At 29.3% G+C, this 27,944-nt stretch overlaps 1 protein-coding gene across 3 annotated transcripts; it reads left to right on the top strand.

Annotated features, from left to right (window-relative positions):
• Positions 1 to 3,047: 3,047 nt before the first annotated feature.
• On the top strand, positions 3,048 to 27,310 carry LOC125064140 (pancreatic triacylglycerol lipase-like). Of its 3 annotated transcripts, none has more exons than XM_047670970.1 (15): positions 3,048 to 3,296; positions 21,869 to 22,032; positions 22,530 to 22,650; positions 22,730 to 22,877; positions 23,264 to 23,416; positions 23,732 to 23,821; positions 23,924 to 24,059; positions 24,370 to 24,600; positions 24,673 to 24,748; positions 24,835 to 24,971; positions 25,693 to 25,754; positions 25,836 to 25,912; positions 25,987 to 26,056; positions 26,188 to 26,312; positions 26,693 to 27,310. In XM_047670970.1, exons 2-15 carry the CDS (start codon positions 21,885 to 21,887, stop codon positions 26,796 to 26,798), a joined length of 1,680 nt encoding a protein of 559 aa, XP_047526926.1. In that variant the 5' UTR covers positions 3,048 to 3,296; positions 21,869 to 21,884; the 3' UTR covers positions 26,799 to 27,310. The 3 variants fall into 3 exon arrangements, with proteins under 3 accessions (XP_047526926.1, XP_047526925.1, XP_047526924.1); XM_047670969.1 differs by having other exon boundaries at positions 3,048 to 3,300; positions 24,388 to 24,600; XM_047670968.1 differs by having other exon boundaries at positions 3,048 to 3,300.
• Positions 27,311 to 27,944: the final 634 nt, after the last annotated feature.

Raw genomic sequence — 27,944 nt, 5'->3', positions numbered from 1 at the left:
TTCTCCACAACACTACACTTATTATTTAATAAATTCATCATATCAATTAAAATAAAAGGAGACCTACCAATTACGTTATTTTACAAATCAAGAAAAATAGCCGTACTTGTTAATCAAGTTAAAACGATTATGTAATATTACTTAATTTTAAGAAAGTCATATCTTTTAAATATACGTTTTCGTAGGCAATCAATAAAAAATATATGTGTTGAAGTAGATAATGAAAAAATAATTAGCGCTGATGTTGATTTTGTATTTGCGTGTTGTAATTTAAATAAGCTTATTGTCCTCTGAAAATATAGTTCGATACTGTTGTTAATTCATTTGCAGTAATAGTAAAATAGTTTTGTATTTAACCATTATCTATGGTATTTTATTACATTTGACTAGATATTAACAAAATAAACTAGAAAACTATCAAATATTAATGCACAGTCGTCCAACTAACTACAAATATATTAGAGTGATACGTGCCGGTGGATAACTAGCCTTTGCGGAGAACGCGATTACATAAAGATGCAGCTCATCGGATTGGGTCACAGTTATGCAGGCTATAACTAATGTTGCCATATTTCCTAAATAATTATGTGCAATCAAAATGCTCTTAAGCTGTCGTGATCAAAAAATGTTGTAACTCAGTTTGTACTACAAAATAAGGTGACTTCAATCATCATAGTATAATATTTTGGTATTACTGTTTTATGCTTATTTACTATAATTGTGGAAATAAATGCTTTAAACGTCTGTATCACCAACAATGACCAACTAAGAAGAATTATTAATATGAAACACCACATTTGAGTTATTTTTTTTCGATATTTTTGGTTACTTGGAATTTATATATGTGTAGATATTCATTTAGAAGTTAACGATTTTGTTTGCATAATTTAATAAATTTTATTTTTTTACATTTTATATAAAATGGTAAATTAAATAGCAAGGCAATCATATCAATGACATTCGTTTATTCTGTAACTAGTTTGACTTTTACTTATGTTATAATGTGGTAATATGATTTAAGCAAATGTTTATATTTACTGTTTACCACTGTAAACAACCGCAAACGTTGATGTGCAATTTTCACCAATGCACATTCATAACATTTAACGTAACTTTATAATTGGGTATACAAAATTGGAACAGTTAAACACTTTAAGTGTTTATAAAAAAAAATTTATGTACTCTATCTATCAAACTCTTCAACATTAATTTGTAAATCACCATTACCAGCTTGCCTCTCCATTTATTTAATATCGACGCTTGGAAGGGATTTGGCCAAAATTGATTGAACTGATTGAGCTGGTTAATTTCGTGCTACCACAAAGCTGGTTAATGAGCTTGTGTACTCGGTTCATAGATGTGCTTTACAAAATATCTCTCTGCCAGTTCTTAGGACGACAGTGACAAAGGCAGTGCAGGAATTAGGTGAACCTACCTAGTTACGCAGTTGAGACATTATTTATTTAAGAAGGATCTTATAAAAAAAATTAAATAGTCATATTATTATTACATGACTATTCAACTACCTACACTCCACCAATTCGGAATGTAGATTCTGCCAAGAAGAACTTGTATAATATAATTATGATCTTCAAATCTAATAAATACATACATAGGTATGTTTATGAAATACATATCAATTATTATTTATCCTACATTTAAATCGATGAATACACGCTTTTTTATCATCTGCATAGCCTCGTATTGTGTCATGCATAATATTTAACAATATTTTGTAATTTTAACAGAACTCTATTTCATAACAATCATCGAATATTTGGCTTAAGTAATTCATGGTGCTTGACCTTACCGCGCGCTTAGGTCAAGGTTATAGTACCTGATTGGAATCCATAAAACTTTCTAATTTATCACTTTGTGATTCTTCGAAGTTTATTTGTGTTACTTAACCTTAACTCGAATATAAAACTACATATTTAGAGTTTACTTCCAAATTCATTTATTATATAAATAGAATTAAGGGGACATTAATATGGCCAAAGACTCTTACATGTCAAATGTGTATAAAACTACTACATTAATTACTAATGCCATAGAGAAATCACGGATAATATTTTGTAGTTTGTTTTTGTTTGGGCTAAGTTAATCAAAAACTACTTTTTTTAATGACCTCTCAGTAACACCACGCTGAAAAGAAACAGGAGTCATTTTTAGTCTATTTTGTAAATAGGTTAACTGACTCCCGTCCAAATACTTAAAAAATAAGTAAAACAATAATATCTATTGCTCTTGCTCACTTGTTATTAGTTACGTCCTTACTTGGGTAGATCCTATTTCGTAGGTACTACCAAACCACTAGATGAACATCCCAACAGATATAATACCAAGAAGGGTATGTAAACAATCATTTAGAACTTGGAAATAAAGTTCAAACTTGGAAAGAGCTTTACTTAATACATATAATAAGACTATGAGTAAAAATCTACAAATTTACTATAAAAAAAATGATTATATTGTTACAGTTCAACATAACAAGATACCTAGGTTTAGGCTTTTTTTACAAAAAAAAACGTTCATTTTGCGCCCTAGCATGACATAATTAGCAATACGGCCATTAACTCTACTATACAGCCTATTCCAATCACAGCAGGAGTAAAGACAAATAAACAACTTTGACATTGATTTTACGTGATATCTTTGGTTTAAATCTTAAATAAATATCGATGTTATTAAGTATTAAATTGTGAAGAAAATATTTTTTAAACGTCAGCGAATTTGAATATTTTTAATAGTAAAAGATTTCTTTTCGGATCAGAATAAAATATATTGTTCTAATTTGTAAAATAAACATAGAATATAAATTTATGTTTATAGCTACCGTTTATTTTAATTAAATGAACTACCACTCTAGGGTGAGAAGATTTATAAAGATATATTTTAAGATATATGAAAGTTATATACAAAGAATAAGACAAAACCTCCAGCATCAACAACCGGTGCGGCCACTGTCGTTTGTTCTTTGCAATCAAGTTCCCGACAATCGCAAGACAAGAAAACAGTTGAAGTAGAACTTTCCCGTACAGCGCACGCGCACCGCAACCACGCTTACAAAACTCGGAAACGTTACAAAATTACGTGATTCCGATTAAATACCATTTCAATTCAGTGTGTAACTACACTACAATTTCTCCATTATATATTTAGGTATTATAAAATCAGTTTGGCAAGACTCATTCTATTATATGCCGTGTTTGTTTCTGTGATTCGTATCAGGCAAGCGATATTTCAGACAAGGAAGACTCGGAGTGGACGCACAAATCAGCTGATTCTGTGTTTAGGTATGTAAGTAATCTCAATAAAGTATTTTATTAAAATCATGTATTTGTTAAAATTTATGGTCTATATTGATCAATTATTTTTAAACTTGACGTCATTATATGAAAATTATTTGCTCAGTTCGTGATAGGTGTAGGTAAATAACGTGGCATACGTAACGTTGGTAAAAATCTAATTGTCTTCTTAATATTTAAAATATATTTCCGTAAAAATGAACGGTTATAAACGAGACTAGGAAGGAATATTGTATCTACACTTATTCTAATTACGTAGGTATTTATTATAACAATGCATGCATAAATATTTTTCATGAGACATAAAGAGAAACTTAATGTAGTGAGGAAGTATATTTAAATATATCATGCTTACGTTCTCTAGATAAAGTTAAATATAAAAATAGTTTTTAGTGCTTACTAAAAAAATTAACATGACACAATAAGGCAAACCTTTTATCATTTAAGTTTATTTATTTTATTTATTGAAGTTATTAAACAAAATCAAATTACAAAAATAAAGTATTACATTTATATTTTAAGTAACCGCTAAATGTATTGATGGTTATGATGTGTTACATCACAATGCAATAAGAATTCAAAACACGCAAAAATTATATGTAATAAAAACAACGTTTGTTCATCCGGTTAAAGTGTTTATCGGAGCAAAGTTAACTTGGTTATTTGAATAATTTAAGGAAATACTTCCGAGTCTGTAACGAACCGTTAGCGTACGTTAACGTAACTATATCTACGCCTGATTGCGGACTGCTATTACGCTACGTAACAACAAAAACAGAGCATTACGTTAACTATATTCTTTGATGCTATTAAATATTATTTATTGGTGTTCCACATGGCAATTAATATTGCCTATTCAATGAACAAAACATTAAGAATCAGTAAGAATTTGTGTTTTAAATCATACTTTGTGCAGTTGTCATCAGTATCGTTTCAATAATCTTTGGACTTGTCACGATTACACGGCACGGCAGTGTCCGCATACATTCGGCGTTGTTTGTGTCTGGGAAAGAGAGTTATCTCGATCCCTCACACGAGATCTTCGTTGCATACGGCAACCTGAATTACTCACGAACTATATCTTTTGCTGGGTTTTCTTAACCTGGAGATCCCAAACAAACCCTCAAGCAAAAGAATTTTGTCCCGCTGTCAGCTCTCTACTTCAAGATTTTTAAAGCTTGACCAGTGGAAGGAAACCAGGCCCTACTCCCCACGGGCTTAGAGTACCGACGTCGCAAGAATATAAAGACTGTAATGTACATACAACTAGGGGGTGATTGACCTATGCATTAAAAACTAGCGACTCGACGTATGAAGCTGTTTATTATATTATATGTATTTCACATTAGTATTGTATATATCCCTAAGCAAAACTAAAGTTACTAACTAACTAGTCTAAGAATTGGGCTACTTTTTAAATAAACAAAAGAACGACATACATATCTCCATGAGTTGAAAAAGATTCAAAAATTATATTAAAAAAAACGCTGAATCAAATAAAGCTAAATTAAAAAAGATGTTCACTTAATAATTGTTTAAATTAGCTTTTAATCAATATAATTAATCAATTACAAATATTAGTTTATTTGATTGAATTAAATTAAAACTTTAATTTAATTCAATCAAACAAACGGTCTCAAGAAGCCGTGAAAGAAAAATAACTTCAGTCAGTCAATTTTAAGTAACCTTTAGACAAAATGTTTATATTCGATTTCAGATTAAGAACATGACCTAATCGATCTTAAACGATAAAGTTTGACAAACTTATATATCTTTAGAGGTTATTTTTAAAAAAGAACTTAGTGCCATCAATTAATATGTTCTAACAATTAATTAATCAAAATTTTTAATAACGAAAATTACAATCATAATTTAATTTATTTTTCAAATACACGACATATTAACATCAAGTGGACGATATTTGATAATTTTCGTTGTTACACAGTAAATGTATGGTAAATTCATATAGTCATCCCACAACCGACTATTATATTAACTAGGTTCACCTAACTTTGTATTAAATTTTCAAAGCAGACCAAAGATATTATTCTGAGCTAAATTTACTTAACAAAATTATGAAGAAAAATATTTACAACAAGCAGTTTAACGCTATGCGATTTTATCGTACGTTTATTTACGTCTTTCTTCCTCATACATTATTTCAAACATCTTGTAATATCTCCGTTCTAGATCACTTTTGAAAGCAAAAACGATAATTTATCATCTGAGAATATTGATAAATAACATCATATTCATTTTAATAAGGAACAAGACTGAGACAAATTAATCGAACTGAAATGACTAGATATATTTTTCCAGTTATGTTCAACATGTTACATATAAATAATAGTTAAACAAAAATCAAAAAAGCACGCGACTTGATAACGTCACTTTTCTGTAGATCATTTTTAATTATACCAATCGTCTTAACATTTTTAACGGCTATAATTTCGCCACATTTAATCTGAAATGGACACGAACCGAAGATTTTTCACAATATATAAACGTAGTATATAACGTATGTCCGTTCTGAAACCTATCATAAATTGAAAGTTCAACATAAATCGCGTGTGTAGTTATTGCGTCTGTCCGAGTAAAACCACCAAATGCATACTCTAGGTAATATTCGTTTTGCATATATTTTCCTAGTAAGTTGTAATACATGAAGAACAGGGTATTTGATTAGTTAAAATTGTGGGAACTATTAAACTTTTCTTTAATAATAATTATATTGTTAAACAGGCTTGCGGACCCATTAATTTTGTATATAATCAAGCATAACAAGTTCTTTGAAGTAGCTGTTATCTAATATTATTGAATAGTTATAATTTCCCTAGTAATAACTACTAGCCAAGTTTAACTTCGGTTCACTTATTAAATAGATCTTTGCTTGAATATGAAAGTTAACTCCGATTTAATATGTTTTGTATTATTATTGATTTCTTGACTTTATACATAATTGTTAATAAAAAATATTTGAATATATTACATATATTTATATTTTATATAAATTGTTTGTTCTCATAATTACTAAAAAAATAAACCAGGCAAATTTGTTTATAAGTAATGCTTTTTTTTAGAATTTCAAACATTCCTAGACGTATTTTCTAAAATTTATACAGTTAGGATTAGGAAGAAGTGGATCCACGTTATAAATATTAATTAAAAACAAAAAGCAATACGCGTTGTGTTCAAATATACATTCCAATCTAAAATATAAATATTCTTATATAATCGTTGAAAAATAATATCCCAAGGTTATAGTCGATAAGCGTATATTGCAACTATTCTCCTTCTAATATTTTGATTGTTATAAAGATTACACAATACGTTATCGGAGCCTTGGGTGTCCACTACGAAAGCCGGGGCACCTGCGCGTGTTCTGCATTAAGCAAGTGAGTCCATATGACCGGCTACTTGCAACACGCGCCGCTTTCTAATCACTAGAACCTTCGAAAATGTGGAAAATACTATGAATGGTGTAAATTCGAGAATTTATCACAAAAATCAATGAATAATTATTTCCTCAATTCAAATAAAATACGCTAAAAACCTTAATTGATTTGAAAAAGTCACCTAATATGAACGTTTTGACACGCTTTTATTAAATACATGTAAAGTTTTTAAATTTATATTAATACCTACAGCATTTATATTCTAGATAAATTATTTAAACATTAAAATACATTTTCTGTAAAGACAACTGGAACATTAACTTTACTTAATGTTTAAAAAAATCTGCTTTAATTTGTCGAGCTAACAAACAAGACAAAAATATTATCACTTGTTACCATCATTCACCAAAAACATTGTTTCGATCTTAATAACAACAAATGAACAAAATGCAGTAAAGAAAGATTGTAGTTACATAAAGATTAGAAATATTATTGTAATTATATTAATTAGTATAAGAATTGTGCGTTTGTAATTAATTAGCAATTGGATCTGTTTTACGTAATTCAATACTTATAAAGTATAATCGTAGTTGTTCCGCATCATTAAATTTTATTATTTCAAAGCCCAGCTTTAAATAGCATAAAAAATATTTGTAATTAATAATTTTTAAATACTCTTAAACAACACCTCTAAATCTTACATAAAAGAAGAAATGTCATGTTAAAAATCAATTTCACAACAAAGACGCTTATAAAATTTACAACAAAATAATTTGTAACAAAGACTTTAATAATTTGTTATTTAAACGTATTGTTTAGATAATTAAATGTTTACAATTAACGTTTCAATATTATAAATCAAGTACTACTGTTTCAAAGAGTTATTGAGTTGGATACATGGTTTTAGGTCTTATTTGAAAACTTTAAAGGTTCTAAATTTATGACCGTTCAATGATTGGTTATTTTTAATTGAATAGCAGGAAGTAACAGAACTGAGCGGACGAAATTGTATTAATATATCATATTTTCAACATACATTAGTATGCGTATCACGGTCAACGTTGGACACATTTGTCTACTCACACTTTGTCCTTAGCAAAATCTATGTATGTCTGCTTTTGCAATTCTATTGATAGATTCAGTAAAACTCATTGTGCAAACTCATTAAATACAAATCGCGTTTCATCTTCAGGGTAATTTGTCATATACTAATTTCTTTATTCACTTATTGCGTTCCAATTAAAAATTAAAATATGATAATAAATTATACAAACTAGCTAAAGCAACGCAAATAATATCATACATACTTTATGTATTTGACGAAATAAACTGTTAAAAAAAAACAATGAAATACTGAAAATTCTATTTGTTATCATTGAACAACGTGAACAACACATGTGCAAAAAACATCAGAATACAAGTATATGCGTTACGTACGTGGTCATAATAGGAAACAAAACAGGTAACAAATATATACAACAATGTCAGTTATTACCTAATTACGATTAAGCACATTCACATATTGTCTCAATATCAGATGCCGGTAAACCTCCAGGAAGAGCCAGTGGACTGCAAAGGCTCAATATTACACAAGAGTTACATTCGATACGGCAGCACCGCGATGTGTGTAAATATGTAAAACATTGCACAAGTTTTATGGATTAACATCTCAGTGACTTTGTGTTTCATTTTAGAATGTCTCAATTCCTAGATGCATTTCATTGCTTATGTTATCGTTGATAATAAATGAGAAGTCTTTATTAAATCATAATAGTGTCGTTGCGATTACAATAAAAAAATCATTTCGATATATTTCCATTACTTTAAACCTTAACTAAGATACAAATAGAGCCTAAAGAATCATACTAAAACAAGGTTGCCAGCAGTGCCAATAAAACATTTCAAAATAGCGGAAAACAGTTTCCACTGAACATAATTGTTAATTACACATTCAAGCAGCTTAAATACGTTAATCGAAATTAATACGAAGCAATATAAATAGAATGAAATTAACTCTTAATCCGTTACAACAAAATTGATACAATTCGCATTATAAAAGTATCTTCTTAATAAATTATCTCTTCTTTCTAAAAAATATTCTTGTCGAAAATAACTTACCTAAACTGTTATCTAATTTTCATCACCATGATATTACTAATGCTTGTTCTACAATCATATTGAAAAAATAGTATACGAATTAATTATATTACCAATAAAACATATACATACATTACATGTAGTATATGCTATGAATATAAGAAGTAAAAAAAATAACATTCTATAAATGTCCAACTGCTGAGCTTAGGTTCTCTCTCATTTTGTTTGGAAAGTTGAGGAAGTTTGGTGCTCCGATACCTCCTCTAAAAACTCCAACTCTAAAACGGATTGGTTCATGAACGTATAAACGTTTTAATTTCACAGATCTGTAAAAAAAATGTTTACTGTAAATAATTTATGCAGACGGACAAAATAAACAAATAATAGGTACTTGTAATATTTGAACGTCGAAGACAAACTATTATACTATATTTAGATACTACGCTTCGCTTGTCGCATTTTATGGCGACTCAAAATTCGTTACGCTAAAAGGTTTTATATGCTTAAACACCGTTAACCTAAATGTTCACCCTATATAGACAACGACCTTGGCGTTGTACTTTGCACGTAGCTCGTCAAAATCGCAGTATACATCTACTATCAATGTACTATCGACGAACAATATATCATTGTCTTCACTACCGCAATTCTATTATTAATACTTACTTTTATTCATTAATCATAATTTACAATTATTATTTTTCCCATATGTTATGGATTACATTAATAAAACCACAATTATCATATTTTTTAATTACAAACTATTAATGAATTTTCATTTTAGATCAAATTTAGCGAGCCGAATTATAACAAATTCCTCAAATCTTACGGAGTTGATGATATTGTATTTTATAAGATTTAATATCCTGATCCTGAAAGGATCAACAGCATTTTGTATATATTATACCTATAAATAAACGAAATTTTATCCAGTATAGAAAGTCGCTTGGATTTAAAAAACAGAAATTATACTTAATTTATTCAGACAATTGAGACATAATTATATTATATTTTATTTCTAGGTCATCGAACCTAACAGTCCTTAGAAAACCGTTTTCCATCATAATAAATTTACAAATTTCGTCACTACTGACATGCGGTATTCTATTTATAATGAAATCAAACGGAACATTAGAACATAACAATATTTTTGTAATCCAAGCATTTAGAACGTCATAGCAATTTGTTGTTATGTGGGAAAGACCTCAAAATCGTGGCCTAATGACCGCTGCATTACCGACCGACCTCAATTGGTTCTGTGATATAACAGTTGCGTTAGATTTCAGATCGTCAGACTCATGCAGTGTTTTGTGACAGAGAATTGCTTTCATTGTTTCCATAACGATGCATTGAAATCATATGTTTATTGCAGCATCAATGTTGAAGAAGAGCTTATCAACTTTTTATTTTTTTCTTCGTTCTATTTATTGATTTGTTTGAAATATTATTATTATAAAAACAACATCTTAAGATATCAGATTTAAAATCATATACCTAAATAAAATTGAATGAAACTAAAATTTATACATACGATACGAAATTTATACGGTATCCGATAGGACAGAGACCTTCTATAAAGTATAAAAGAAGTCAGAAGGTTAACAGTACATTTAACTTTTTCTTATTAATATTCTGACACTACAAGGAATAGCGAAAAATAAATAACGAAATACATGTTTGAACAATGTTTTACGAGTCGCGCATTAAAAATATTCATTTTAAAAAAATACAAATTACACAATACGATAGTGTCTGATCTCAGGCGTATCGTTAAGCGAGAAACTAAGTAAAATAACTTATTTTTGACAATCTCAATTTGCAAATATCAAATACTTATACATATGTTGACCTTAAAAACCGGTCTGACACATTTTATTAACACAACTCTCAAGTAGAGGTGTGTTGAATATTTAGCATAATTATAATAATCCGTTTATTATTACTATTAGGTACATTGGATGCGGAAAGCGGAAAACCGGAAATTTTGACACACTGGAAGAAGCCTAATCCAGCAGTGGATTGCCATTAGATAATAATAATGAATTTAATTACACGTACATTTATGAGTTTTTTAAGTTACTCTAAAGAAAATGATACAGGATTTTATATTCGGAGATTATCCGGCCACGATTAGGATCATAGGTGCGTTGAGATATCCAAAATCTCAAAACACGTAAAATTGGATTGGTTAAATTCATCATTAAATTACATGATCCAAGATTCAAATATATATTTTTTTTATTGTAAAAAAGGGTACAAAAGCTATATCACTTAAATTGTTTATATGGAATTATATTTTTGTTTCATTTTGTATAGCGTGTAAAATCTCTGTGAAGAGAGAGCATAAAAAATTATGATGCTGAAATGCGTTTGAGTGTAATTTATAACTGAAGTAATTAAATAGTTCATAAAGTGTACAGTAATATTTTAATGATTATAAATAAAGTATTTCTTAACTAAGTCGTTTATTTATTTGTATAAAGAATTGATGAAAATATTATTGATCTCTATAAGGCTTCAGGTGATTGCGTTGATTAATAGAGCACGTCGAACATAGCAACGGTCTGAGTTTAAGCTCATAAGATACTTGTCTTGCATCAAAACACGACAGCGATTGTTTTACGCAACAAGTTATTTACACACCATAATTGTTTATGTACGTAGGTTAAACGCATATACATTTAAAAACAAACACGACCCCGGCCTTTAATTTAATAAATTAGTAATATATTAATTTAGTTTAAATATGAGTTGATATTGTGCATTTTTACATGCAAAAAATAAAGATCTTAAAAAATTACTCGTTACTTCTAATAAGCCATACATATTGTTTTATATTATGTACTGTTATTTGCTATACATAGTAGTTACGTCACGTTATGTACCATCAGTTAATCAAGACATAATTTGTTATTAATCGCATATGTTTAACAATGCTTGAAGTTATATTTTATATGATTTTTCACACTCGATTATATTTCAGTTATATTATACTGTCACATTATACTGAAGAAACCAATCAATTTTCTATTAACTTTCATCTGGTGTCTGAACTCGATAATTCAATACGTTTTGCGAGAGGCGAAGCTGTCTCGAGAGAAAACAAATACTTTCGCTAAGTGACCCACTACTCTATACATAAATATCTGCATTTATTTTAACAATCCTTTTTTTAAACGTTTTCAAATAGATGCAGCTTCAAGTCGCATCTTATATAAAGACTAAAAATCATTCGATTCATTTTTACAATATTACACTTGTGATGTATGAAAATGTACCTATAGTCGGGTCTGCTGCAACTTATGTAACTGTGATAGTGTGCAATGGGGAGCTGAGGTCAATGTAATGTTTAATTTGACGAACATATTTACTGACCGACTCGCCTCTTTTCGTGTAACACTTAAGTGATATATCTCGATACTCTTGCATAAATATAAAAAATAAACTTTATTTTAGAGATGTGGTCACACAAAATTTATGTTTACATATTTTTTGTTTTATTTCATAGTACTAATTTAAATATTATGAAAAAAATATTAATATTTAATATAATTACTTACAGTTATACATTTTTTTTTATAATTCTTCTGCCGTGCCCTAAATTTTAAGAAGTACCAAAGAAAATCAATGATATCATTAATTATTATTATCTTTAAAAACCTGCCTTTTTAAGCAGCATGAACTACATTTAGGTTACGACCTAAATGTAGTTCATGCTAATCGGTAGGAACTTTCGATAAAAGCTCAAAACTGATAAAAACTGTTCCAGATTTGTATCGTGTATTTTGTTCAGATTACTTTTCCAAATGGCTGTCGTTATTTCCTTTTCATAATAAGAAAAGTTATACTTTGAACAATTAACTTTTGAAAATATAAACAATAAAAATCAACATAATGTCATCAACATAATTTTAGTAAGGTTCCTAAAGTAGCTGAACTCAAATTTTAATTAAGAATAAAACTTGTCCTTTAACTAATAATGAGTACCGACCATTTTCACGGAATAACGGACTTTAAAAAAACCATCGAACTACATACAGAATAAATACATTCTCTTTTTTAATTCTATACAACGGCGTATAATAAATTAATTTTAACAACAGTTCCGCTAAATATACTATACAAACTAATATAAAAATATAGCTAAAAACAAAAATTGTCCCTTACAGATATTCTTTCTTTCTCGGTAGAGAAGAAAAGACAAATATGCCTTAAATAAGCGATACGTAGGTATATTCATACAAATAAATTAAATTTATTGTAGGTCACTAAAAAATAATGAAGTCGGATTCGTTCTACATTACTACTACTTACATACATATTTACATTTTAACAAGTAAAGATTTCTCTCGCCGTTAAATGTGACCTCTTCATTAATATTGCATTTCTAAACAACAAAATAGACGACGTTTTCTTTTTAGGTTCCAAATATCACCTTTCAGTAAATAACAATTCATTTTTACGAGAATTTCAAACATTTACAACGTGAACTAAGGTGTCTGCATGTCTTTGTAACCGAGAATAATGGTACAATAAAATAAAATGTTTTGACAAAGTCTTTGATAAAACAGTGCTACTTTCATTTCACCAATAATAATATAGAAAATACGATAATATATTAAGCTAGCCACTTAATGTCATTAAGTAAGTATTACTTTAAGTGTTATTCGATAGTTTAACGTTTATTGTCACGTCGCTCAACACCTATGTATGTCAAGGAAAATTTACTTTTATATTAAACAAGTATTAATATGAACACATTGTCGTGTTTTACGACAATCTGACTAACCTATTAGTTTTCTAATCTGTAAATTAATCAAATCTTTTTTTAATTATTTCACTAAAGTGTATCAAAGGAACTTTCCTTTTATTTTACCGTTTTATAGCAGCAGTAGTTTAAAGGCATAATCTATAAATGTAGAGATCGATATTTTCTATATTATTATAGGTTGCAGTAATACATTTGTTTAATTTGTATTCATAATTCATCTCGTACTCGGCGGTGAAGGAAATCATCGTTAGAAAACTTGCTCGTGGTGGATGAGAATCTGCCAAGTGTGTCTACCACTATCCCGCATTGGAACAGCGTGGGGTGTAAGCTCTAAACCTTTTATTCAAAAAGGAGGTCTTTGCCGAGCAGTGGAATATTAACAGGCTATCACTTTTAACGCTTATATAGGTAACAAATACTTAATTTAGTCTCGTAGTTTAATAAGCGTTTTAAATAAAGTCAAAAACACTATTCATGTTCAACTGCTATCGTCGTTTGATAATACAATTTACTATTACAACTTTTCACCATCTGATATTACTCAATATTTATTATTAACTATGGGTTGCGCGGTTTCTTGTTAGAAAATTTACCGGTTCATGAGCTTTCAGCGGTAAAGACATATAAAAGTGATAGTGGCAAGTGCACGGTGAAAGTGTGAAGTGCATTAGCCTGAACATAGTACTATATAAATACTACATTCTAGACAAGCTTACAAGGAAATACTTATTATATATATATCAGTTGTATTTTTTAACAGTACATAGACGGGATTCCTGTATTTAAATAGTCCCTCAAAACACGCTATATTTTATTAATAATTTTTGTAATTATTATATATTTTTGCATACATTTATTAGTGTAGTACTATATACTCTATGTATTACTAACTTTTAATATTGAAAAGATCCTAAAAAGACCAATGGCCAATAAATAAAATAAATTTAAATAGATTAAAACATTTAATATTTAAGAGCAGTCTCCAGTTTTAGAATGAACTGAACGCCTTTCACGGACCTGCTTCACCACTTTCGCTTTATCAAGTTTTAATCAGGTCACACGGCTGCAACAGATTAGGGTATCCGATAAAATTAATTTTAAAATTAAAATTACTTATTATTATTAGTTTTGATTTCGGCAACATTTTTTTTTTTTGTGTTTGCAAATAATATATTAATCTAAGAAAATACAAACGGAGCATGTACTTATTAAATGATATAAATTATCTAGTCTGAAGTCTTATATAGGTTTAAATCAAAACTATTTATAATTTGAATTACAGAAAAATGTTTGAAATAAGTATATCCAAAATTAAATGTAGAATAAATAAAGTCAAAAATAGTGTATACAATTTCATAAATAAATTATTATTATACAATTTCAATAAATGCATATAGATTTAAATATATAAACAGTTATATCAAAATGCATATACCTATATTTTGTCAACCATAATTGCACTGTGAGTATCAACATGCTTATTTCTCTGAATTTAACTTATAGTGATTTGTTTATTTTTATTGGATTACCTTTCAAAAAGAATTGCAGCTAAGCACCGTTTATCTGAAAAAGATTTTAGACGTTTATTTTTACACTTATATAAAAATATTAGAATACGCGCAAACCAATTCATGTCAAGGTCACATTAAATACTAAACGTAATTTATATGAATAACTGCAGCTTTATTCAAGGAAACTGAAAAATTACATTATAAATTAATACGAGGGCAACAGCAAAAATATTTTTATAAGCAATTATAAAAACAATCCCCGAAATAGATATTTTTTAGCTTATCTAAATTTTAAAAGCAAACGAAGCATTCGATTATATTAATTTATAAATGTAATACAGTTTTAAAAACGGTGTTTCAATTCTCAGACAGTGATATTTCTTAATCTCAGATAGGATTGCAATAATTAATTTATATAACACAAACTCCAAAAGCACCACGAAGATATATTTAAAGCGTAGCGTACGTACTCGTAGCCGCGCGTTGATATCTTTCACTAGCATTACCTAACGTGAGTTGTAGAACACGCTAAAATATCTTGACTAACATCATTTATTATAAATTGCAGATAATACTTGCTTCATTCGTTATTAGAAAGTGAAATATATTAATAAATCAATAATAATTGTTTGTTCTTTTGTATTTTTTTTTACTTACTACCTAGAGGCAGAAATTGTAGAGAAAGCCGATTAAATAACTGTTGAGTTTTAATCTTCATCTTTTGAAATGTATGAATTCTTTCCATATACTAATGAACTACTTTTCGTTGTTTATTTTATAATACGATTAGTTTAAACTAACAAGGAATTATCATATTATAACATTATAATCACAAAGCTACCATTAGACCTTCTCTCTCTTCTTTACTCTTTTAGAAATATTTTATTACTTTTTCTTTTTTTGTTACTATATTCATTTTTTTTTTGTTTTTGTCATCTCATCTCTGGCATAGTATCCCACGTATATAACGAACATAAGATACACAATAGCTTTTAAAAAATAAGTTTCTTTAGAGTAGTTAGTAGAATAAGTAAAGTCGTACATCAAACATATTGTGCAATCAAACAATTTTATTTGTATAATTAGCTTTAGTTTCAGAAAAGATCATAAAATTAATATTTTTATAGTAGTATATCAATGTTTTTTTAACATTCAAATGTCATAGAAATGACCAGTCGGGTTTATACGACTTTCACATATTTTATTTTATGATTAAATTATATTAAAACAATATAATACATATTTCATAACATGAAAAAGTGTAATAGCATGATAGTTGACTTTAATGTTAACATGTTTTATAAATACATAAGTATATTATTTAAAAACTGATATAGACAAAACTGCATACATATCTTAATTGAGTAAAACAACAAATCCGAAGTAAAATCATTTTTGTTTTTGTCATTTAACGTCAAACTTTTCGAGTATGACATTTTAAAACAAGAAAAGTAAGGTCAAAACTTATTTCTTAATAAAATGTAATGTTTTGATAAGTGCCTTCACAACGAAAGACAGAAAAAAGCATTTTAGTATTTAAGTAAACTCAAAGTAGTCTTACCTATATGTTTAAATAGTTTGAGGAAGATCCGTTTGTTTGTATGTAAGTTAGTTATTTTTAAACTGTAAAAAAACGCTTATAAATATTATTTATTGACTCTTCGTTGGTTTTATGGCTAAATTATACGATTATTTATTATTCTGATTTTCCGTATATTAATTCCGAAGTTTCCGAAGACAAGTAAAAGTTTAGATACTTTTTTAGTTAGCTTAAGCGTTCTTTTTATCAAATGATTTTCGTTATCTGTTATTAATCTATAACGTTAGGCTAGCGTTACATGTTGCTACAAAGGTCTAAGGGCGTGGACCCATGTCTACGACGCCGTGGCGCGGCACGGCGCTAGACCGGGTCCACGCCCTAAGGGTCAATATTATTTATTAAATATATGTTATTATAACAATTCCGCAATATTTAAGCAGGTAAAAGTGAACTTTTGTGACTTCATTATTATTAATTAATACCATTCAAACTAGCCATTATGAAACGGCAAAGTTAAAAATGTCTGCGGAATTTTATTATAAAAAACGGATACCTTACCACAAGCAGGATTTATTGACGTTGCGGAGTTGGAAACTTGGCGTTATAAGCTTATCCTTACTTCACATACAATGATTATCACTGATTTTATCAAAGTGATCAATGATACTGTGAATATATATAATATTCTTGTGAATATATTGTGACGCAACAGTGAGTATTCCTACTTTGTTAAAAACATCCCGAAGAGAGTCTCTCAAGAGACTCCAAGCTTATAAATAGACCGGATGGCCCTCTTTTGTATCTATACCACTATAGAAAGAGTGCAAAAATATTATTTTAAGGTATTTAAGGTAACTTTTAGGTTTAGGAACACTCAATGTGTAATGTGAAACCTAAGCGAGAGTGTTTACTATCCCTTGACACGCGAATAAAACAATGTATATAATTTAAACATTTTGAATAAAATAATAAATTAATTCTCAAGTCATTCCATAGGATTAAGATTAAAGTACCTTCTATAAACAAATATATACATTTACTTTATTAGTTTCGAAGAATATTAAAAATTTATACAACCTGCACGATGATGATTATACTTTCAAAAATAAAATTAGTAATTATAATTTTTGAATTACTAAATAACATTTTGTTTTTAAATCTATTTGTTATTAATGTTCATAACTTTTAAATTAAAGTGCATTTAAGAAGAGGATATATGTACGTCGTTGACCTTGCTCGACTGAGTGCACCGATAAATATTCCGGGGGAAACCTCACTATGCTTTGTATTGTATTTGCAGAGATAGTGTCACAGGTCTGTTAGGCATTAGGCAACAGAGAGGTTACATCGCGATTTACGCGTATCGATTACGTAAAAAAAAACGTTAAAAAGTATTAAAAAATATATTCTGCAAAAATAAGCTAAAGGTTTTCTTATTACTTAATAATCCAATATGATTAATAAATTAATAATAACAATTTCAGAAGGTAATATGCACGTAGTTTTCTACAGCAATTGTTTTTTATTATTTTTTGTAGAAAAAGAAGAAATCTTTATTAAATCTAGGTTAACAGTTCTTGTTTTAACTTTTCTCGGCAATAATTATCCTGAAAAGCCATCAATTTACATCAAATCAAGCCATTTCACGTAGCACACTTTACATAGCCATGTCTACACGCGTTAATATGTAATATTTAAAATATATTTTAATATATAATTGTAACTTTTGTTGGTTCTAATAAATACATTAATTAATAAAATAAAAAATTTCAACCACAGAGTGTACACTAGTAGATTCATTTCGCATTTAAGAATATGAATGGTTTGGTTGGAATGGTTTTGTTAAATCTTTAACCGTTCACTAATTTATGATTTAATAAATTATAAAGCCAATATAAATAAAAAAAATAGGATTGCTATAGATAGTAATAAGTTTCGTATTAGTTGTCTCGGCTATTTGATTTGATCTAGTATATTTGGAGGACATTTTTTTGTATTATTACGTGACTAGACAAGGTCAAATATAATTATTTACGTCATAATATGCCACCTTATGATAAATGTTAATATTTAGTTTAAATTATTGATACAAATTTAAGCTTTATATTTATTACAATAGACTTTTTTTATTACTGTTACTGTCATATTATTACTATTTACTATGTTATACATTTTAATAATTTCAATTTTATTATAATATATTTTATATATTTACCTTTGAATAAAGTAGTAAAATCTAATTCAACATCACGACTCTCTATTTGAGTTAGTTCCTTCAAAACCTCTGTCCATAGGGCCACGCGATCAGATGTGTTGTTATTGTAGCAAGTGGCGTCAGCTTTCTACAAAAGCTTGCAATCCCTTGTGAAAGAATTGCATTTGAACGGCACGGCTGTTTTATTGTATTTGTTAGCTTTTCGTGGTGAGTCTGTCGAGGTCCCAATATTTCCGCACTATAGTGCTAATTATGTTATTGCTTTTAAGAACAAAAATATATCATTGAACTTAGACTTAATTAGTCCAGGAATAATTTTGTTATCATTCTTCACTTTATAATAATAATAATTTTAATGAAAAAATTAATCCTTAAATAAATACTTTTTGAAACTGTTCATATGGCAAAAGGTGTAGAATGAATCCGGTTGCATTAACCAGTAAGTTGGATCAGAACCGGTCCTAAATGTGGAGTAAGTTCGATACCATTTCCAGAGCATCAGCAACATCCATAGCTCACCTACTTGTAATTCCGCAAGTGGAATCTGGCATTTAGCACGCTGCTCTAGATTATATATTCAATTGCAAATAAATGTAAAGCATATACTTGCGGAACTATTAAATAAAACAAGAAAGTATTATGCATGTTAATTGCTTCTTATCAACTGCAAATGTTATTTGTTTATTAAAAGATAAAGATGTAATTTTCCCACAAATTCCCAGAATGAAAACGATACTACATAGTGTCTATTATATCATCCTTTTAATACCAGAGTCGCATTAAGTCACTCCGATTACGTAAAGGCCGCTCGAACAATTACTTGCGACACACAAACCATAATTAACCTGAAGTAAAATTGTAAATTCTGTACAAATGAGGTTAAACTGTTACATACTCGTACAAATGACAACACACGGGTCGATGACAATAGTGATTAATACAGTCAATGACACTGTCGTATCAACCATGAAGCATACGCTATACGCAATGAGGTATTGATGGCTAGCGACAAATACTACCACTTGAATTATAATTGACCTGACTCTAAGCCGTAATTTCCCTAATATATAGTTAAGTTATATCAGACATCGACATTGCGTCATCAAGAAAACACTTCCGTACTTCGTAATTGGAAAAGGTTTTTTTTTTCATGATTGTATGATGATTTGTGCCTCTTCAAATAACTTACATTCACTGGTCTAGGTTATCTCGATAGAATTGGCCAGTTTGCTTGTAAATAGTGAAAGTTATATCGGTATCTAATATTACCATCGGGCAATAATCACTTTTGATACAATAAATTTATTCAGTAACGGTTCAAATCTGTAATTTGTAAGTTTTTTATCTTTTGGTAACATTTAAGTGGGTTGTAACGAATAGAAAAATGTAACGCTACTCATAAATTTCATTCAAAGATTTATTTCATAATAAATTAAATATTATAACGATTAAGCTACAACTTATATCAAGCAATATAGGCAATAAAAATTAAGGACTGATATTTCAAATCGCCAGTTAAATTTTCATTATAAATTAAATTCAATAGAAATGGCCTTTTAAAATAACAATTAGATTAAAGTTATTAATAAACCACTCAAAAATGTAAATTCTAACTTTTAACTGACTAATAATAATTTTATGTGTTTCACCGACATCACAAAGAGGCTGTTGTGGTCCATACACAGAGAGTAAAATATTTTTTTTTTTTGTTATGGAAAAAAAAACGGTGTTTGTACAATTCGTTTAAGTTTTAAATAACAAACGTGTGTCTATAAACATCAAGAGTTCAACATTTTTTTTGCTTCCTACATTTCACATATTTGAAGTCTAGAAATTATAAACAAATTCTCACGTTCGAGGCTCGATTGTGTCAACATACGTTATTGCAGTAATAGCAATTATGACTTTCACTGTAAAACAAAAGCAGAAGATAATAAAGACAAGCTGTGAATACACGAGACAAGCGTTCACAATACTTAAGGATGTCATGACAGAAGTTATAATTAGGCATACTTAATAATAACTACATTTTCTTTTTCTTTCTAGAGTTAATTACGCAATAAACTAACTAAACATAGGTAAACACAGTATTAATAATATTTGTGATTACATATTGAGGATATAATTGATATTTTATTTTTAAATATAACCACGTTCTTGGCATCTTGCTCATGCCCTATTTAATAACTAAAAAAAAAAAAACTTTTAATAATTGTACATTAAAACATGTATCAAAAATCATAAATTTATGATTCAAGATAATGATCTTGAATCATAAATTTATGTCTTTATAAATAAATATTTTTGATTTAAGCATGTAAGTTAGAAAATAATTTTATTTTGCTATTATATTTTAAATTTAAAACCTAAATAATAACACAACAATATAAGCATTATGTAAGAAATATAAAATTCAATTGCTTCCGTGTACTAAATTATTGATAAAAACGCAAGGCGGCTATATACTGAATAAAAAAAAAGTATTACAACTAGTTTTAACTGTAGTAACAGCAGAGTCAGGTTTTGAACAACTACTCCGATAAAACTGTTTGGTATAGATGCACATATACTTGTCTTGTTTTTATTAGGAATGAGATAATTTGCCAAGATCGCATCAAAAGAAAACCATTTGCAATGCTATCTTTATTAATATTATAAATGCTAAGGTAATGAAATGTCTGTCTGTTGCTATTTCACGGCTTAACAATTGAAACGAGTTTTAGGAAATTTTGGTATGAAACAAGCTTTTACCCTAAGGCGACCAACTCCTAAAACGCAAGCGAAGACGCGGGCGACAACTAGTTTGCTATAACGAAACTTATAATTTATATAATTTGAATATAATATAACAAATCACCAATATGATAGATACTAAAGATCAAGTACCAATGCGAACTAAATCGTCTTCAGCTTTTAATTTCTTTTTAATATTATAAATAAAACTAAACAATTATATATTTTTTTCGTTATAATATATCACTGTATCAGTAAATTTCATCTAAATCTTTACCAGGATATTTATTTTTTTCAGGTGCAGTACAAGTACTATGCGAAGACTTTACCTGACGGACAGACACTTAAGAGTAATGTTATGGTGCATTTTACTGGGACTGCAGCCAGCTTTCGCTGGAATTCTCGATCCTTTTAACTGGGCACGTTCAGATCGTATTGAAGTAAACATACCGTGGTTGCCTTGTAAGTAATGTGATATTTTAATAGTTCTATATTATAGCAAACATATTAATGATATTATAGTAGACGTCACAGTCACATCGGTACAAACATTACAAGTCTGCATTTTATTAATTTATTAAGTAAATGTTTATTTAGGAAATAACTTAGTATAGAAAATATATCAGTATGCAGCAATAAGGGACATTCAAATTCAATTTTAAGTCATTTTTTGGTTTTTATATTATAGAAATTACTTTTTGTGGTTTTGTCAATAGTACTTATGAAACTTGTCTTGATTATTACGGAAAAATAAATTAAGTAATATGCAAGATTTCTCTGTAGAAAGAAAAAAAGCCAATGCTAAAAAGAATGAAAAAAAAAATCGCAAAGGAATAAACGTCCAATGAAAAAAACGTACACTCCTAATGAAAAAGTAATACCTAATGAAACTTTGTGTAGTGTACCTCCTGTGTAACGATTAATACTTCTTACATTATTTAATATTTCGCCCATTTTAGTTGAAAACGAAACAAGATGTTACGACGAACTGGGTTGCCTTAATATAACCCGTAGTTGGTATCACCTCATTCATCGACCATTTAATGTCTTCCCATTGCCCAGAGTCGTCATTAATACCAGGTAAAATTATATAAAATAGCTAATTATTAAGGTTATTTTAATACAATTGCAAAAAAAATTATAATAATCATATTTACAGATTCATCTTATACACGAAAAAGAATCCAACTGACGGCCAAATACTAAACGTAAATGCTAACAAAACTATAGCGAAATCGAACTTTAGTCCTCAGCGCCTGACTAAAATGATTATTCACGGGTTCATTGACACGCCGCTCTCTAATTGGGTGAGTCTTATATTATATTTGACTTCATCTGACATTTCTATACAGATTATATATTTTATAATAATTCTAAGCACAACATGAAATATATTTTCGTAACTGCAATTTGTAGCTTAGATTCATTTTCGCGGCTTCTGTTAGAAATAGCTGTTTTTATTAAATGATAGTTACATAACGTCTAGCAAAACTCATTGTTTGCATGCAATGCAATTATACTACAACAATTTCTTAAATGTTCAAAAAAACAATTAAATTATCATACAATTCTTTATACGATAGTTTTAAACTACTTATTATAAAAATACGAAAGTAATTTAAGGTTGAGTAAGACATACTTTCTTGTGATTGTATGTTAGACTATTCAATAAAAAAATATATTATTCCTACAGGTTAGTGAGATGAAAGATGAATTGGTGAAAGCGGGTGATTTTAATGTGGTCGTCGTAGACTGGGCCGGAGGTAGTCTACCACTATACACACAGGCGACTGCGAATACGAGGCTAGTAGGTCTCGAAGTTGCACACTTTGTCAACACATTGCAGGTAAATAAAGATAGCTTACATAGAAACACAAAACGCTAATGAAACTAAATTTAAAGGTGAAAAATTTTTACAATTTTTAAATTTCTTAGACACAATCAATTTTGTTTTTTTTTATATCTATCGTTTAACTTGCTCTATGAGAATATCTATATTCTATGAAATTTATTAATAATTGCAAAATTAAAATAAATAACGCAATATTTTTTTATCTTCTCACAGTCACATAACCCTTGCTGTAAAACATTATCTTTGTATAACAAAAAATAACATTTTTATTGTATTTTAAAATACGCAATTAAAAACAAATAATTCTAGAAGGAACATGGACTCAATCCACTAGATGTGCATATCATAGGTCATTCATTGGGCGCGCACACGGCGGGCTATGCTGGAGAGAGAATACAGGTTTGTATCAATATAACTAAATATAATAATCATACTTTCTTAATAAATTCATTTTGTGATCCTATCGTCATACTATCTTTGATTTAGCTGTTAATATTTTAGGACTTAGGAAGAATTACCGGACTCGATCCGGCTGAACCTTACTTTCAAGGAATGCCAACCCACGTAAGGTTGGACCCTACAGACGCTCAGCTAGTAGATGTTATACATACAGATGGAAAAAGCATTTTTCTCTTAGGTAAAAAGTGAACGTAAATACATCTTAATTTACCACCTCTATGCTTTTAAATCCGCACAATAACCTTCGTACATATAATACCACATCATTAACATCAACGTCTCCTTACTGTTTAATATATGTAAGGCTTATTGCTTCTCTATAATTAATATGATTAAATACTAATACTTTCTATTTATGTACATATCTATGCCAATCAGCTGATTCATGTGTCATTCCATTGTATATATTATAAATATATATTTTATTTTATTATATTTATCGCTATTTACTAATTTATTCGACGTGTTTTATTCCACGCGTGCGACAGATTTTGTGTTTATGGCAGGATACGGAATGTCGCAACCAGTGGGCCATCTGGATTTCTACCCGAACAATGGAAAAGAGCAACCAGGTTGTGACCTAACTGAAGGCCCACTAATTCCTCTTACCTTGGTCAAACAAGGACTAGAGGAAGCATCTAGAGTTCTGGTGGCATGCAACCACGTCCGAGCTATTAAACTGTTTACAGAATCTATCAACGGAAAATGTCCTTACATAGGTGTGATTTATATGAATATACCTACTTTGTTATTTAACTCGAATTGTTTTTGAACCCTCGCGACTTTTTCAGGACATCAATGCCCGTCGTATCAACATTTCGTATCAGGAAAGTGTTTCCATTGTGGTCATGGTTGCGCTATAATGGGGTAAGTAACGCATATAATAAATCCTTAAATAAAAACAAATACGAAGATATGGTTAATGTAAGTTTAAACCTATCATAATATTTTAGATTTCATGCAGATAGTTCGCCTGGTTTAATTACAAATAAAAATAATCAGTCAGAAAACGAAGTTTATCCCTCTGAAGAACAAGATACAATCGGTGCGAAATATTATCTGAGTACGGGAAAGGAACTACCATTTTGTCGTAAGTCTAATCAAACAACTTTAAACCTTTTTTAGGAAAGTATTTTGTTCAAGAAAAAATATTAATGAAATATTTAAGAGGCATCCTTATTTCTAAATATTATGTAAGTATCATAATATGGTTATAATGTTAGTTTTATGATCCATGTGTTTTTATTTGTGCGAGCAACACTGCGCAATAAGTTTTCGTCATATTTATTAAATATATTGGTGGTCATTGGACTAGGGGGTGACTTTTAAAAACGCATGCCCTGAGATTAAATTCCAGGACAGACCAATGAAATTTGTTGTGTTTTTCATTTCAGTTAATATTTTTCAATCACAGTCCGAAATGTAGAAGTTGGCGGTGTTTAAACTCCCATGCCTCGGATAGACTTCCAATAGGATTATGTTGCGCACACACTTGTGCATCAAAATCTACCGAGCACTTTGACTAGTTTCCACTAGGAATGGCCGCCGTGGTCGAGATCTGTTAGAAGAACATAAAGTAGTTACTAAGAATATTACAACTTTTAAGTAATATTTTATATGATTACACTATTATATCCCAATAATTATGAGTCAGAAATTATTTGTAGCATTTCACCAATTTTTGTTGTGCTTTCAGGTATTATGTATTAATGAAATGCTGTTTCTTGTAACAACAAAACTATGTTGTGCATATTTATATGGATACATAATATACTATGTGACTAACATAATACTTTTACTTAAAATTTTAGAGCGCCATTACAAGGTAGTCATTCATTTGGCGAACCCTAAAGGTGCAGAATCATGGGTGCAGGTGAATAAAAATTTAATTAATTAAAGCCTTAATTTCTACGGTCACAAATTAAACATAAAAAAATAACTATTTATTTTGCAGGGATTTTTGAAAGTAACGCTGCTATCTGATAAAGGAGTTATAAGAGGAATGGATCTCACACCGAATAACTACGTAAAGTAATGAAATCACTTCTTTCAACAATTCGTTGTATTCTTTCGAAGTTTTTCTTAATTAAATTCTACTGCTTCAGGTTAGAGCATGGGACATCATACACAACTGTAGTTACAAATCCCATGGATTTAGGCGGCAAAGTTAGAAAAGTACGTTTATTTAACATGTTATAATATAATTTTAGTGTTACTGTTATGTTTATTAGAATATAATATAAACCATCATAAGTTATGTACATACATTTTTGGATGATTTTATATAAAAAAAAAAATTCTCACAGGTGGAGTTGTCGTGGGAGTACGATATGAATGTACTAGAGCCGCGATCACTTTGTATTTTATGGTGTAACGACCGCCTTTACGTTAAATCTGTCCTTGTCGATCAAATGGAACTACCGAGCAGAGGGTAATTTTTAACAAATCTTAATTATTATAGGATTCATATATTTGTTGCAAGCCTCAAAAGCCAAGCGCTATATTATACGCTGGAAGAGCCATATTAATTTTGTGTACTAATAAGTCACCTTTAATAAGCACAGCTTTTAGTCAGTACTTTTAGTCAGCTTTTAGTCAGTACGACCACACATTAACAATGTCCAAAATATTAATTATTCCACCACTGCGCCGTCTTCCGTCGTCGATACTGACACTGACTGACATAAATTAAAATGTTACCTTTCTTACTCCTGTACCACAGAGCCCAACTACAAAATAAATATTCTGTCCCACATAGCAGTTCTGGGTACCAAATGGATCGCACTCTAAATCGTATTTATACTTTTTCAGGAAACGAAATGTCGACTTCAGCAGTAAGCTGTGTACCCCAAAACGGGAATTCGCCGAAATACCCAATCGAGGCTCGGCAAGTTTCTACGACAACTGTAGCAGATAGTCGTGCCATACGTTTGAATGTTCGATCATTGAACAGGACAGTGTTACTGTGTGAAAACTTTGTCGGCACATCATTTTTATTGGCAAAGCCTTGTAAAGGTTGTGATGCTGAAAATCCCAGTGATATTATTACAGGCTGAACATTATTTTTTTCAAATAAAACAAACGTGTACATAGTACACCTAGATTTTTGACAAAAATTTACCACATTGCTGGTAATAAGTACTAACTTCTTAATATTTAAATACAAAAAAAGAAATGTATATTTATTTAATATATAATATTAAGTATCACTGAACCAAATAAGTGACACTATGTATTTATATAACTTATTTATACATTAAACGTTTTAAGAAAACCACCATGTAGATTAAAAAAAAAGGAAATACATAACGGTGTGTCATTTGATACATTGTTATGTAAAGACGCAAATGCTTTAAGCATTTATTATTTAATCATCATGTAATTTTAAATACTTAACAAAAACTTTTGTTATGTTTTTATATTCCCCTGTAAATAAACGTTTTGTAAATATTATAAATTTTATGATATTCTTATATTTAAGTACTTACCTAATAGAAAAGAATATGGAGTCGAGTTTAAGTCTCGTAAAAATTAAAAATACAAATGAATATAACCTTAAATACGAGTATTATTTTACTACAACTCTCTCTTCTTCATCATTAATTTTGCCTATACTAAATCTTTTTTTTATCTGATGGTAAGTGGTCACCAGCCCATAGACATTAACCTTGGGAGCGAAGATGCTATATCCTTGTGACTGTAGTTAAACTAGCTCATTCACGCTTCAAACCAAAACACAATAATATTAAGTACGCTGCTTGGCGATAGAATACATGATGAGTGGGTGGTACATACACAGACGGTGCTAAAGAAAACCTTACCACCAACCATACCTATCATATTTTAGCAGAAAGAATACCACGATGATGTGATGTCGTGCTAACCGATCTCAAGATAACTAGCCTACTACACAGGACACATTATAGTGCACAAATACGTATGCAAAAACGTACTCTCTATCCCTCAATGACAAAATCCGATGCACCGCCTAATTTGACACAACCGGAAAGAGTTCAGGCCTAAGCGCAACGGCATCATGTCATTTCCAGGAGACGGAAGCGTA

This window comes from Vanessa atalanta, chromosome 5 (assembly GCF_905147765.1).
Source record: "Vanessa atalanta chromosome 5, ilVanAtal1.2, whole genome shotgun sequence".
NCBI classification, from domain to species: domain Eukaryota; kingdom Metazoa; phylum Arthropoda; class Insecta; order Lepidoptera; family Nymphalidae; genus Vanessa; species Vanessa atalanta.
This window is presented reverse-complemented; position numbering and strand designations above follow the sequence as displayed.